This window comes from Diadema antillarum, unplaced genomic scaffold (genome assembly GCF_040938485.1).
Source record: "Diadema antillarum isolate AM-2024a unplaced genomic scaffold, OU_Dant_1.0 scf00000037, whole genome shotgun sequence".
Taxonomy (NCBI): domain Eukaryota; kingdom Metazoa; phylum Echinodermata; class Echinoidea; order Diadematoida; family Diadematidae; genus Diadema; species Diadema antillarum.
In genome coordinates, this window is record NW_027270926.1 from 2165039 (window position 1) to 2179164 (window position 14126).

Sequence of the window (14126 nt, forward strand, 5' to 3'; positions counted from 1 at the left end):
ATTAGCTGAAGCTGAGTTGGCCAAAATCTGTGTATAGATGGCTCTGGCGTGATGACGATGGCCACCATATATTCATCAAGATGAACATGTATCGTAAAGCTAGTTAACTGTCAATCAAAGCAGATCGCTTGTGCTTATTTAATACGTGAATAGGTTCAACCCCGACTAGTCGTTCATAATTCGCCGTGTAATCGCGTATAATAATCCATATGGTATAATACGTGTATGTTTGATTGGATCGATCATATCGCGATCTAGTCTTACACTAACACAGCAATCCGTTTAGCACTACCGTAATTAATGTACCAAAGTACATGCAGTACGTGCTACAGGCGAGTTTCCGCAGCTTGCATAGAAAGAAAATTCAATTATCTTTTAAAGGCATAATTTACCATTTGCAGATGAAACAAAAACCCAGGATTAGTGCTTTAAAATGGTTCTAGAATGTGAGTTAGGGACAGAAACAACCACTGTAAAAATTTGAATCCATATAATCGACGTTAAGTATTGTTAAATACACAAAATGTAAACAATAGTTATAATAGGAATGCTTCCACACTAAACCGTCTACAGTTATGGTTGAGAAAAACACTGATATCTCCTTATATTTTAGGCTTTATTGCAAAAATCTTATATGGTAGGATGTTTTGTAATACAACAGACCTACACATATGCATCAAATTTGATATCTTGAAAATTTTTAAAATCAGTGCTCCCAAAGGTAAATAGGACCTTTAAGGATCCGTAAATAGTTTAATCCATGCTCAGAAATTAAGTGTAAGTCCATGCAGCATCACCGTCTTGAATCCTGGTGTGTTTCACTTTTTTTTTTCTATTATTCTTGTTCACAATAAACATGACAAATGAATTTTGTTTGCCTGCGTGTGGTCAAAGCAATATCAAATTTAGATATTGTAAAAAAAAAAAAAAACAAACCCTTACCACGTCCCAAATTGGATTCTAGTACACAAAATTGCAATCAAATTTGAATTGTCATGATAACCACATTCCAGGCAATGTAACATTAGAGTAGGGCCTACGTATATTATGCCACGTGAAGAGAGCTTTCACTTTGCAGAATGTGACAATACTTCTGGCTGCCATAAAATATAATCTATTAAATGCCGATTCCATATCAAATTCATATCACTCAATGTTCCAGCATGAGTTTTAGTTTCATGACTACTTAAACCCAGTATCTCTAATTCTGGAAGTGTTTAATCTACCTTCCATAGCAGGTAACCAAAGCATTAAGCAAGCAACTTCACTTTCGGACATTTGACACTTGAATTATTCAAGACTATTTCAACTGTTTGTCCGTTCTGACAGAATGTAAGCTTATATTGGAGAGGCTTGCTCTACTCTCAGTTTGTTCATAGTCTAGTTTTGACGCTCCTTCACTTTGATCGCGGCTGCCATTCTCATCTCTTTGTGTCTTTGTCATTGCAATGTTCTGTTGTTCATCCCCTCTTTTTAGGTGCACCTGCTGCTTGTAACAACGACGGCAGATCAAATCTTTCAGCTTTTGTCGCAAAAAGTTGTTTTTCCAGCCGTATATCACAGGATTAGCAGCGGAATTCAGCGCTATGAAGAAAAATGCTGTCTGGTTCATGATAAGAATTCCTGTGTTTCCAAGTTCTTCCCTCGACCAGAGCACACCGTAAATGACATACACAGTGTACGGCGTCCATGAGATAACGAAGCACCCAACAATCATGAGTACCGTGTAGGTAGCTTGGATGTTCCGAAGTCGTTTTCGTTTTCTTTTCCTCCCGATGTTCATGGCGCGAAAGTGGCTTTTAATCTGATTGACCTGTCTTTTAGCTACGCGCCACATATACAAGTTCGACGTGGCGAGAAATATGAGGATGGCGGGTACAATAACGGCGATAAAAATTTCAAACTGTTTGATCTTCTCTGTCTTAGAATACAGGTAAGCTCCACCCCCACAATAGCCATTCTTCTCTTTCTTATTGGCAGGCGATTCGTTTATACTCGTGATCCAAACGTAGAGGTATCCACAAGTCACACAGACTCCAACTAACCAGACCGTCACAAGTGTGGCAATTGTGCGCGTTTTCGTCACAAATTCCTGATACCGCAGCGAGCAGCATATTGCGATGAGTCTCTCTACGGTGACGACAATCTGATGCATCACTGACACCGCGCTCAGTAGGTAAGATGGCGCCAAAATGTAAATTTCCGTCTGACAGTCCGTTTCGTTGACTTTGGCGTCAGCGTAGAGCTCACAGGTAACCGCTACGCTACCCTTGAGGAAGTCAGCCAGTGCCAGACTGGCCAAGATGAAATTTGGTGGCGTGTGGAGCCGACCCTCCGAATACACAGACGCAATAACGCCAAGGTTACTAACGACGATGCAGAGGGCAAGTGGTACGAATGCCGCCAGTAGGATGCTGAAATGCTGCGCATCCATGTTCTAGTTTTCGGAAGAGTATCGATGGCGATTGGAAATACAGTGCACAAAACCGCATTCGGATGACATTTGTCCAGCAGACTGACACCTCTGAAGCCATGGGTATGTAGACAGTGCAGTCACATAACTTATGTGACCTATCCCATTACATCCTCTTCAGACCACATGTCACCTGTCTGATGATCGGTATGAAAAACACTGCTACATATCGGAAGATTTGTAGTAAGATGAGAATGAGTAGATTATAAGAAGATCGACAGGATTCACACAAGGATTTTTCTTCTTCTTCCCTGGATCAACAGTTTTCCTTTCGTCGAATCAGCACTGTCATCCGAACCTTACTTCCTTGTATCGATGAGCAAGCTGAGCGAATGAAGCAAATGGGAAGTATGGAGGGTGGGGGAGGGGGGAGTTACTGAATGTATGATAAATGTGGCGGTGGAATATGTAAGACTTCTGCAGAACATGTGTGTTCATGCGAAAAGATCTCCAGTAGTCATGTCGCCAAAGACTCCGAAGAGAATAAAATTTCATAGTACTTTACGGGAATCTCTGCATGGCATCATGTACACACTAAAGAAACAAAAAAGAACAATAATATGAAACCAGTGATTACAGTTTTTACAATCATTGCATCTAAGAATACGTTCAGCCACTCTAAAACGTTAGGCTCTAGTCACGCCATCAAAACCTACTTTATCATTGGCGTTTAGTGAAAGGATGGTAACGCGAGTATCGACGATCAAGGCTTCCCTATGGTCCCTGATAGTAGATCTGGGGAATACCCAGGCAGAACACTTTCAGAACGCACTTTTGATGTCTTCCCCAACGCGTACCTGGACAGCTGTACTTGCCTCCTGTCTCCTGTGTTATAAAAACCAACTGCATGTTACATTAAATGAGAATGTACATATAGTGTAACACCATCCGGTCAGTATTATTTCCTGGTATTTCTAAACTCTCTACAATCTGACTTTGACCTCGAATGAAAAAAGAGAGGAAAGGAAAGAAGGAAAGAAAGAAAGAATAAAAAAGAGAAGAAAGAAAAAAAGAAATACACACCTTAGAACACACCTAAAGAAACAAAGTAATTCCTCGTACGTAAATGTAAGTGGGGAAAAGGGGAGGTGATGTGTATTAATCACTTTCTCATAAACATTCAAACTAACATATGAGGAGTTAGAAATAGTGTCGTTTCACCACAACCATACGTGAACATTAAGGAACATGTTTTCGTATTTTGAAAAAAAAAAATACACAGGTTTTGAGAAATTGGGAGAGTTTAGGAAGAGACAGGCAGATGGCGAAGCGGTATTGAGACCAATTCTCTCATTTAACATAAAATCAAAGGGGATGCAAATATTAAGAAGTCGACAAAATTGAACTGTTATCACAGACGATTTTTATGGTGTTCCGTGTCTTCCCCGGAAAAGTAAGTGAGGCCGACGACGGAAGTGGGCATATAGGAGTGCTATGGCTCACGTGTTCATTCTTGTCGTGATACATCCAAAGCAGAATATGCTCGTGATGCAAAGTAGCTTGTAAGATCGTAGTATTACTTTAATGTCTGATGATGCCACGTATACATTCAATCTGTGGACAAGACACTAAATGGGTGGTGGTCATGGATGAAAACGGCAATTTGACGACTGGATTCCAGATGCCCTATATCAATTTTGTCCGTCGAATTCCGCTGTGGGTGTCCCATTTCCCTTCCAGTATCATTCGTATACATCCCTAACTGTTCATGAATACCAGGTGATGATTAGTTGATTGATGGGCTATTTACCACAGAACACAGAAAGACAGAGATTGAAGCGCATATACATGTAGTTTCAATAGCCTCGCTGCCTTGATGATAAGGGTATATACAGAGTCACAGAAAGGGACAAAGTCGAATAGGTACTGACTGTAACGTCGTAGAACCAATTATGTCACAACCGATCACAATTCCAAAACAGAAAGCATCATAATGATTATCATATGAGCCTGTTATTCTCTCGGTTGACTTTTGTCATTGGGTGAGAGGTCCAGTAGAATGCTCTGTAACATTGTTCGGCGATCGGAGCTAATTTAGTCACCATCCTGCATAGCTCATAGTGTCATACACACCTAGCCATGTTCATGGCCGGTTGTTCTTTCTGCAGACTAATCAAATGATTTTATCCATCGCAATTTCCGGTTCTTAGTGTATACGTCAAGAGTATAGTGTTTTAAGGAGCACCACGCTAATAGAAATGACACATTCTACACCTCATTGCTGTTCCACATGAAACTTTGTCCAAAGCATTAAGCGGGAAATGCATAGTATCAGAAACATGATCCAAGAACATCGACAGAATATATGAACACTAACATTTACGACGGCACGGATAAATTTTGTAGTCAAAGTAGTCGATGCCGTGACACAATCGCGTGCTCAGTTTTCAGAAAACACTGCAGTAACAAGGTTGCCAATAAGAAAGTGGACGCACGAGAAAAATGCTTTTGGTCCTCACCTATTTTCAAGGTGCCTTGAGCTCTGTCTCTGCCGTTGTATTCATCTTCTTAATCGAGATTGTCCGATATCGTGACAAACATAATGGACTCAAGAGTCCAGGTTTCAAATATCTTTGGATGGAGCGAAACTCTTAAGCACTGAGTGCTCGAAAGCTAAACTCGTCGAGTCTGCATACGTGCCGTCAAGGAAACAGCATTGAATATTATCTGGAGTAGAGTTAGTTCATAGTGTTGACGTAATTTATTCTGAGGAAGAAAACTTGTTTACAGAAGAATTTTTGCAGCAACATCAGGAAGTCTGGAGCAGAAATTGCCTTTCTCCATACAATCGAAATTTATGGCTATCAGGGAATATACTTTGATATTACTTGATATAGCTACATTTACTGGGGTTTCTCTGCGTGTGTATGTATGTGTATGTGTGACTCCTTGCAACTGTAAGTCCCGTCCTCAATCATATTCACCGAGTAATAACTGCGACTGTTTTCTTCACTTTGATTCAACATCGCTCATAGCTTCTCAAATCTTCGGCGTTATTAATCTGTTTTTGTTTTCATTTTTGTGACGGTCAAAGGGTTAATGATACTATTTTGTTTTCGTGCTTGTTCAATGAAAGTAAAGAACAAAATAAGACACATCACTCCCACAGCTGTCGGTAAGTCTGGGGGCACACCATCACGTATCAAGAAATTTTCTTTTAGTTTCGATTTATTCAGGGTTTCTTTGCTTTACCACCATCCCAACCCCCGCAAGTACAAGAACTGATAGCAATCATCTACACATGAATATAATATCAGTTTGCACGCATGCGGACAGCGTTTTAAGGCCGTATCACACCTTTCCGGGCAAGCCTTGCGTGCGACTTGCAATGAACAATCTCGGAGGTCCCCGCACATGACCCGCACATGACAGCACCTAGCACGTGTCTCACCCGTAGTCACCCGGAGTTGCGCACGCAATATTTCTATGTAATTACCCGCAGCCAAGTATAGGCCCTGTCACATCTTTCCGGGCAAGACACGCGGGTTTGATGCGTGTGAGGATTTTCCAGCATACTGGACAATTTCTCAGGGCGTTCAAGGATTTGGGCGAGTTTTGTATGTGTCTTACTTGCTGGACGCGTTCTACTTAAGGTCTACTTGCGGGTATTCCGTGTGACCTGCGTGCCAGGCGCGTGGGGGCTGACAACTCAGTGACGGAATTCCTCTGAAAGAAAGGCAGAAGTCCCAGACAATGTCATTATCTTGGCCGCATACGGGGACTGCAAAGTACCTACGTTACAGCTACGAAGTACCTGCGTGGGAGTTGCCTGCGAGGTACCGCCACTAAGGGCCTCCTACTGGCGTTTTGCATGGACCTCTGCGGGGAATCCCCGCAACTCACCCGGAAAAAGTTTTGGCCATGCTCAAAACTTGGCTGCGGGTAAATCGGACTTGCGTGCGCACCTCCGGGCAAGTACAACGGGTGAGATACGCGCTAGGTAGGCCTACTGTCAGGTGCGGACCAACTGCTGGGAGGTACGGATAACCAATTTTTTTTTTTTTTTCCCGCAAGTCAACCCGCAAGGCTTCCCCAGACACGGTGTGACAAGGCCTTGAGCATGCTCAAAACTCGTTCCGGGTGAGTCGCGGGGGTTTGCCCTCTGAAGCACACGCAGAACACCAGTATAGAAGGCCCTTACCGGCAGCACCTCGAAGGCAACTCCAACGCAGGTACTTCGCAGTCCCCGTATGTCACTCGTAGCTGAAAATGGATCGATTTCAAAGCTCTCACGCAGGTCACACGGAATACACGCAAGTAGCAGGTACATAGCACGCCTCTAGCAGGTAAGAAGCAAGTACGGAACTCGCCAACATCCTTGTCCCCCCGCAGAAAATTTTCCTGCGTGCTGGAAAATCCTAACTGGCAACAAGCCCGCGTAGCTTACCCGGAAAGGTGTAACAGGGCCTTTACATCAATGTAATGTTTTTCCAGTTCCTTTGCATGATAAAAGCATATTGTGTAGTTGAATAGCACGTACGTGTATACAATCTGTGCTTCTGTCTGTAATTCTGTGCGCGTGTGTTTGTATTGACACGAACATGATTCGCATTTACTCTTCATTTTCTAGGCCTATCTGTTTCTCCTGCCCTCTCTCATGAAAATGAGCTCCTATAAACATTTTACGGAACTGTTTTGACGCATGTCCCACGAATATTAGGATACATTCAACGCCGTGACATCCAATGCTGTCTTGAATATCTGCTTAGCTTACATCTCGTGTTTCATTAATTTGCGTCTGTATTGCAATGTACTAATCATAAATTATCTTTTATGCTCCAAACATGCGTTTAATTTGTTTCATGATTGATTTGAACTGTTTCGGACATTCTATACGTCATTATATACGTGTCATTGCAAAATTATTGAGGTATAATGAACGCAGGCGCGGGTTAGGCGCACACTGGCGAAAGAAAATGATAAAATAACTCTGAATAGTATTTTGAGAATAGAAAATGTTTCATGTTTTAGATTTCTTTTTGTCAGAATACTCAAGTTCAATAACTGGAAACACAAACATGTCTGAACTTATTTGAGATTGAGGGCATATTATCTTTTTCATTTTTTTTTTTTAACGAATCACTTTTTTCAATTACAGAGATTGACAGGCTGGATATGCTCAACTCGACTTTTAATTCATTTTAGTTGTTATATTGATTTACATTGTGATTTATGATTTTTTAAAAATGTTTCAGACATTCCCTGATGTGCTTTGCTGGGAATGCTCAAGGGCCATAATTCTCCTTTACTTTTTTTTCTCCCGCCCGACAGCTCAGGAAACCATATCAGATGCCTGATTTTTTATAATATATAGGCCTAATTATTGTATTGTTCTTCGGAAATGCCGACTAGAATATAATGACAATGCTAACGACAATAACAACGATAATGATAATAACAACAATACCGGAAATAATTGAACAGCTGACGTTGTCATTTATTATTGTTATAAGCCAGATCCGGGTTCCGCTTTGCGCATGAGCATAAAAAGGTCATTTGTACCTGCAGGTATGCTGGTTTTTAGATTCACCAAATAAGCGTCTGTGACATAATGTTTCCATGTGCAAGTTCTGTTTATAATTGACTTCATTTCCACCGAACAAAACGAAAAAATATAAGTCAAGGTATACATTCATCAATTCATATCGTTAAACAATCATATAACGAGAAGACAACGCACGCCCAACAAATTGTACCACCAAATGTCATTCGTACACATACACATGTCAACACTTGACAGCAAGCCTTGTATTTGACAATATTGATAAAAAAAAGTTTTTTAACGCATTCGATGTAAAATAAGGAAATGGATGATTCCCCAATGTTTTGATTGATGGACTATCACCGGTCACAGGTCTACGCAAGTTCAACCTTTGTTTTTAGCATATTGAGAAATTCCATGGATAATGTTCCATCGGGCAAGCTTGTGCATTACACCGTTTTGAAAACGAATGAAGTATCTAAACAGTTGAGTAAAATAGAAATGCCATTTGTACTAATGTAATGTGCACAACTCCGACCTGCTTATTTACTGCTACCGTCATTTCGTTTCTTGAGTGCGTAAGGATACACGAGACACAAGCCATTGCCGGTAATAATAACATGGCTAAATTGTCCTAACAGTATACGTTGGGGGCGCTATAGCTGCTTCGTCAATTTGCTGCTGCTGGTTTTGGCTTGTGCTCGAGGGCATCCTCAGGTCACTACAGATGTAGATGGAACCCTGACTAGACTTACCAGGTATCATGCCCGTTACCTAATCTCCTTTGTTAAAGAGCATGATTCAAAATGAAAAGCAAAGTAACAGAAAAATAATATGGACGTTCAATAACGACCATTAATGATGCTAATTATGCATAATAAATAGATGATCACAAATCCCAGATTCTTGCTGTAATGGTCGACTTTTTTTTTTCTCCACGGAATATTTGCTGTTAAGCGTGCATTTCTTGAAGAGCAGTTTGGAATGATAGCTGGCCGAACATACGTCATTCATGAACAATAACTATTGATTCACTTACAATTACTACTGATATAGTCTTATAATGTTGTTATATTCTTTTCATTCAAGCGATGGCGGCACCGAAAATTTCAAACGAATTGTTCATTTTTTCCTTAGAATTCACTTTCGTGTTCTTCTAATGCTGCTGCATTCACTCAATCCGTATCATTAATTCATACTTGTCATTATTATGATATCATCACACTCTAAATAATCAAACTGGCAATTTTGAGTCATTGCACTCAACTGACCATCGCAGTGTGACCAGCGTTAAAAAATTGGATTGTGCTTGACGCCGCGGTCTAAAATTATGCTAAATTCCAACTGATGAAATTATGTCACATCATGTCAACCAATTGTGGTACCTAATCAGCTGGCAAGCAAAAAAAAAAAAAAAAAAAAAAAATCCTCTGTGCTACAAATTGTGGAGCCTAATCGGTGGACGAAAAAAAGAAATGAATATAGAATAAATAATGTGATGCCCAATCGCATATGGCGCCCAATCGTCCTCGCATCAACTTTTTATTGTCAAAATCGGCGGTGAAATCAGCTGACAAACGAACAAACCAACCCCCCCCCCACCCCACCAAAAAAAAAAAGTACCACAGTACACAAAACGCCTAGACTTGTCCTTTCTGTAACAAGTATGCTAGAATTATGCTAAAAACATATTACAAATTATGCCTAGCATGATGCTAGATGCTCAAGCGTATAAAATTATGCCAGAAAGCATACTTATTATTATGCAAACTCTGGCAACATAGCCACTGACAGTCTGACATCACAATGTGCATGTATTAACACTTTTGCAGCGCGCTCTCGAGAACATATTTCATCCGATCGCTTCCTACCATGCCTTTCTTGAGAAATTAGGAAACCAAAACCCAACTAATATAAACGTGGACTGAGTGACAATAGCAATTTAAGTAGAACACGTCAGTGATAATTATGTAGTCTGAGGAAAATCGGACTGTCAAATCAAAAGTTGTGAATTCTTAAATTTCGGTGGCGTCATTGCTGGATAAGAAGTGCACTACAGTTCATGACGTCAGTTTTGGACAACAATATGAGGAAAATATAAACAGAATTTGAAATTTCATTTTTCATGAAAAGTACACATTCTATTAAGCCGTGACCGTATAGCTAAAGATCATAACTTTTATTCCCCCTGCTACCTGAAAGAGGTAAGTCAAGTGCTCTTTCATTAGGCCTATGCTATAGAAAAGTAAAAAGTAATAATTATGTGGAATTTTCTGTATATTATCCACAATGACTCTTAAAGTGCAGTATAGTCTCCTTGTATCCAGCAATAACGGCACCAAATCTATTTATCAAAAAAATAATAATAATAACTTTTGAATCAATTTTTCCCGATTTTCCTCAGCTTTCATTAATGTGTTATATATTGCTGCATTAGTTCAAAACATTCATGTTTAGGCTTTGGTTTCCTATAATGATTTCCATTACTGTACTATAATTCAGATCTTAATTCTGGACCAGACTCATTGATATTAGGTGATGTATTAAAAACAAATAGTGAATATTCGTTATCCGCGTCAACTCGACTTCACTTCAAGGAGGTGGGACTTCCCACCTCCCATCCACAGTCATGCAAACATACACACACACACGTGCGCACACACACGAGAGAGAAACAAACTCACACACACACACACACACACACACACACACACACACACACGCACACACACGCACATTCACGCACACTCACGCACATTCACACGAAATAGATGATAAATTAATGAAATAAAAAACATGGTAAAAATAGTAATGGATCACAAGTTATATATTCATATATACTGGCATATTCAATACTATTTTCATCCGCACAATTCATCAATAACATTTTCGTCATATTTAACAAATAAAAGCGGAATGCAGAATATTCTAGTTCGTCGGGGAAACCCAAACACTGACTACGGTTTTCCCCCACAAATTTCTCGGACTCCTCTACTTGGGAGAAATATACGGAAGCTTTGCATTATTTGGGGATCCGGTACTTTCTCATGATATACATGGGTCCAAAACTTTGGAACACTGACCATCCAATATCTCTACGACAAGCACCTTCTATTGATGCTTTCAAAAAGAACCTCAAAACCTACCTTTTAAATTCAAATTGACAATAATTGTACATAATTGTAGATTTATGTATATTGTTTGTTTGCTATACTGTTCTTATATTATCTTCTATATATGATGCTCTGTTGTAACATACAACTGTAATTATGTTCCACAGCGCCATGAGTATCTTTTTAGGTAGAATGAGCGCCAGTCTATAAGAATCTTTTCATTATCATTATCATCAAATCGAAACTCAAGATAATTCCTCGTCATCCTGCTTGTTATTTATGTTATTAAATTTGAATGACAAGTATGTAGACACGATGTACGAAGTATCGTTTAATTTCAGTGACCATTCCCTAATTTTGATCAAGAGTTTGAATTTAGATTCTTTTTACACTCCTCACTTAATGGGATCCACGTGACCATAGACTCAGTATAGAAGATACCAAAAAAAAAGAAATTAAAAGAATTTTACAAACCGACATTATGTCAAGTTCACAGTTGACTTGTTCCTACACGTAGGCCTATAGACTTAAATAGGTATTGCAAATACATATATTCTCCACTTCTCTCGGATCGAGGAGCTTAATACGTCAAGTGCTCTTTTGCTGTCCTAGAAAAAAATTAAAACTTATCTTCTTTATTCAAAAATCCTAATATATCTTTATGTCTTTTCATTATCGAATGCCACATTATTTGGAGATTTCCCTTTTAGAGCTTGAAATGTGGATCAGGTATACTAAGTAGGCCCTAACTCAATTTTTAACTGACTATTTTTATCTCTCCATGCGGCGTGCCTACATGCCAACGAATCGATCTGTACTCGCTAAATTTACTAATAATGCTTTGGGAAATTTCCTCTTGAAGATTGCTGTAAAATCGCCGGAGATTATATTCATACAGCTTCAGGTATATATAGGTCACTCTAGGCTGTGTTATGGTTGAGTTCGATGCGAATGTACTTGTACTAGGTATGTGCGAAGCACATTACAGAAACTTGTCTCTTCCGCTTCAACTATAAAATACATGAGTCATTCGCGCAGAGAGCCTTGTTATGAAACTCCCCATATACTCCGTGTGTAGAGCGAGATGAAAGTCACCACAAGGACGATTGCTTTCATATTGTGAAAATCGATTCTGAGGCTCCGATCTATGTTTGGCCTCCTACACGCCTTCGAGTGTACTATTATTACAAAAGGGGTGTAAACAAAGCATAATTATAGGGAGTAGCGTCATATTTTGTCAAAAATCCTACAATTTTCCTAAACTGAGAAAGCATGATATTGTATTTAGTTTTCCTTGGGATTTCAATGCTTAATACTTCATAATTTTCTTCTTGAATAAACATAGATACGAAATAAAGAGCACAAGTATACTTCGAGCCCCCACGTAATAGAACATCCCAAATATCAATGACGTTTTGCTATGCGACGCACGCGCACTAGCGCCACGTGAGCTAGAGCAAGAAAGTTAAACCGGTACGCCGGAGAAGGAAACATCCAACAAAAATTACATTTACAAAAGCAAAACTACCGGTGAGTATTTTACTTTGCATGTGAATTGCATGATTTAGTGACATCTATCAGTTTAAGTGTGTTTTAAAGTCCATTTCAGCCATCAAACATGAAACAACAGAGCTGCGTCATGCTGCTTTATACGCCGGTCGCGGTCGCAGCGCTGCGAGTAGAGATGAACCGGCGTGCGAAGGCCACCCCCTGTCGTGGCCGATGGCCTGTGGAGCGGCTGTACTTGCGCTGGCATGGGCCATCGGCCATGGCTCCTTGCTTTGCCTGCGCTCCCGCCCCTGGCCCCTGTTGTTGTTGCCCTGTTTTGGCTCCTCTGTTTTGGGCTTGAGGTGTTCTAAAGTTCCTTGAAGAGAAAACGACCTTGCAAGCATGAAATGCATGGCAAGTCTGTCATTGTCATTATCTTTTTGGAGCCGTGTTGAGAGATCATGCATGCGCCATGGAGATGGCTGAAGGAGGTCTTTGTTTTAGCTAGGTAAAGTCAGATAAACAAATCTGATTTGCAACACTAACTTGTTAATGTTACACAATTTCATGACTGTGGACATGTTAGATTGTTAATACTAATGTTAATAGTGTTCTTGAGGCTGTAATTAGACCTAACAAGTATAAAGTAATGTTTGCAGTACGAATGATACACCGGATCTATCGAAGCCAGAGTAGTGCAAATTCCCAAACTTTTTAATAAGGTTCTACAGCATTTGAAAGGGTGAGCGAGCATGAGCACAATACAGACTCACAGAGCTATAGCCTATTATGTTATAGCGTAGAATCTAGATCATAGATATGTATTGTCAGGATGTGAGCAGTGTTAAAATTGACTTGTCAAAATAGTATTGTGAGAGACGCACCTTGGTCGCAGTGTAGTGGTGAAAGTTAATTATGAGGCCATAAAGGACAGGTGTGTACTGTACAGTGAACACGTGCATGTACACTTGTACATCATCAAGTGTGGTTATATTCTAGATATCTCAGAGAGTTGTTACTGTGCAACTATGCATAATGGTCAGTACACTGTACTTAATACTAATAGTCTTGTACTATACTACAAATTCTAGGGCAAACTAGCAAAGCAGGAGAATGTACAATACAATGTATTAATATACAATGCATGTGAATTTATGCACATGTATGTATGTCAATTGCAGTCCCTACCCCTGGCTGGGTACCAGGGAAGGGTTGGGACTTGCATCAAAGTTGGTCACAGATTAATGATTTTAGCTACTTTTTTTTTTGGGGGGGGGGGGGAGCTGAGTGGGTTGGGAAAAAGAATTCACCTATTTTACCCGGGTGGGCTGGGAATATACAGTACTGGGGTTTGTCAGGGAATTATTTTGCCTGGAAGGGTTCATTTAACGTATTTTCACTTACCTATTTCAGAAAGCAGGGGGAAAGTCTATTCAATGTATACATGTACTTTAATGAAAAGGAGATTTTGTGGGATTCTTTTTTTTTATTTTCTCTATATATCATAATTATGTGATGTCGCAAACTGTAGCACAGTGTAGTCTTCTCATCCAGCGATGGCTGCACTAAA

General features: G+C 39.9%; 2 protein-coding genes across 2 annotated transcripts in view; one reads left to right on the top strand and one right to left on the bottom strand.

Moving 5' to 3' along the window:
- Positions 1 to 1300: 1300 nt before the first annotated feature.
- On the bottom strand, positions 1301 to 2434 carry LOC139709254 (trace amine-associated receptor 1-like). The gene has a single exon (XM_071621208.1). The coding sequence runs from the start codon at positions 2432 to 2434 to the stop codon at positions 1301 to 1303; it is 1134 nt and encodes a 377-aa protein (XP_071477309.1).
- Positions 2435 to 12513: 10079 nt separating this feature from the next.
- Positions 12514 to 14126, top strand: part of LOC139709371 (carnitine O-palmitoyltransferase 1, liver isoform-like) — a 60310-nt gene continuing 58697 nt past the window's right edge. Inside the window, exon 1 of the mRNA XM_071621332.1 lies at positions 12514 to 12598. The gene's annotated coding sequence lies outside the window, so the exon portion shown is untranslated. The remainder of the gene's footprint in view (positions 12599 to 14126) is intronic.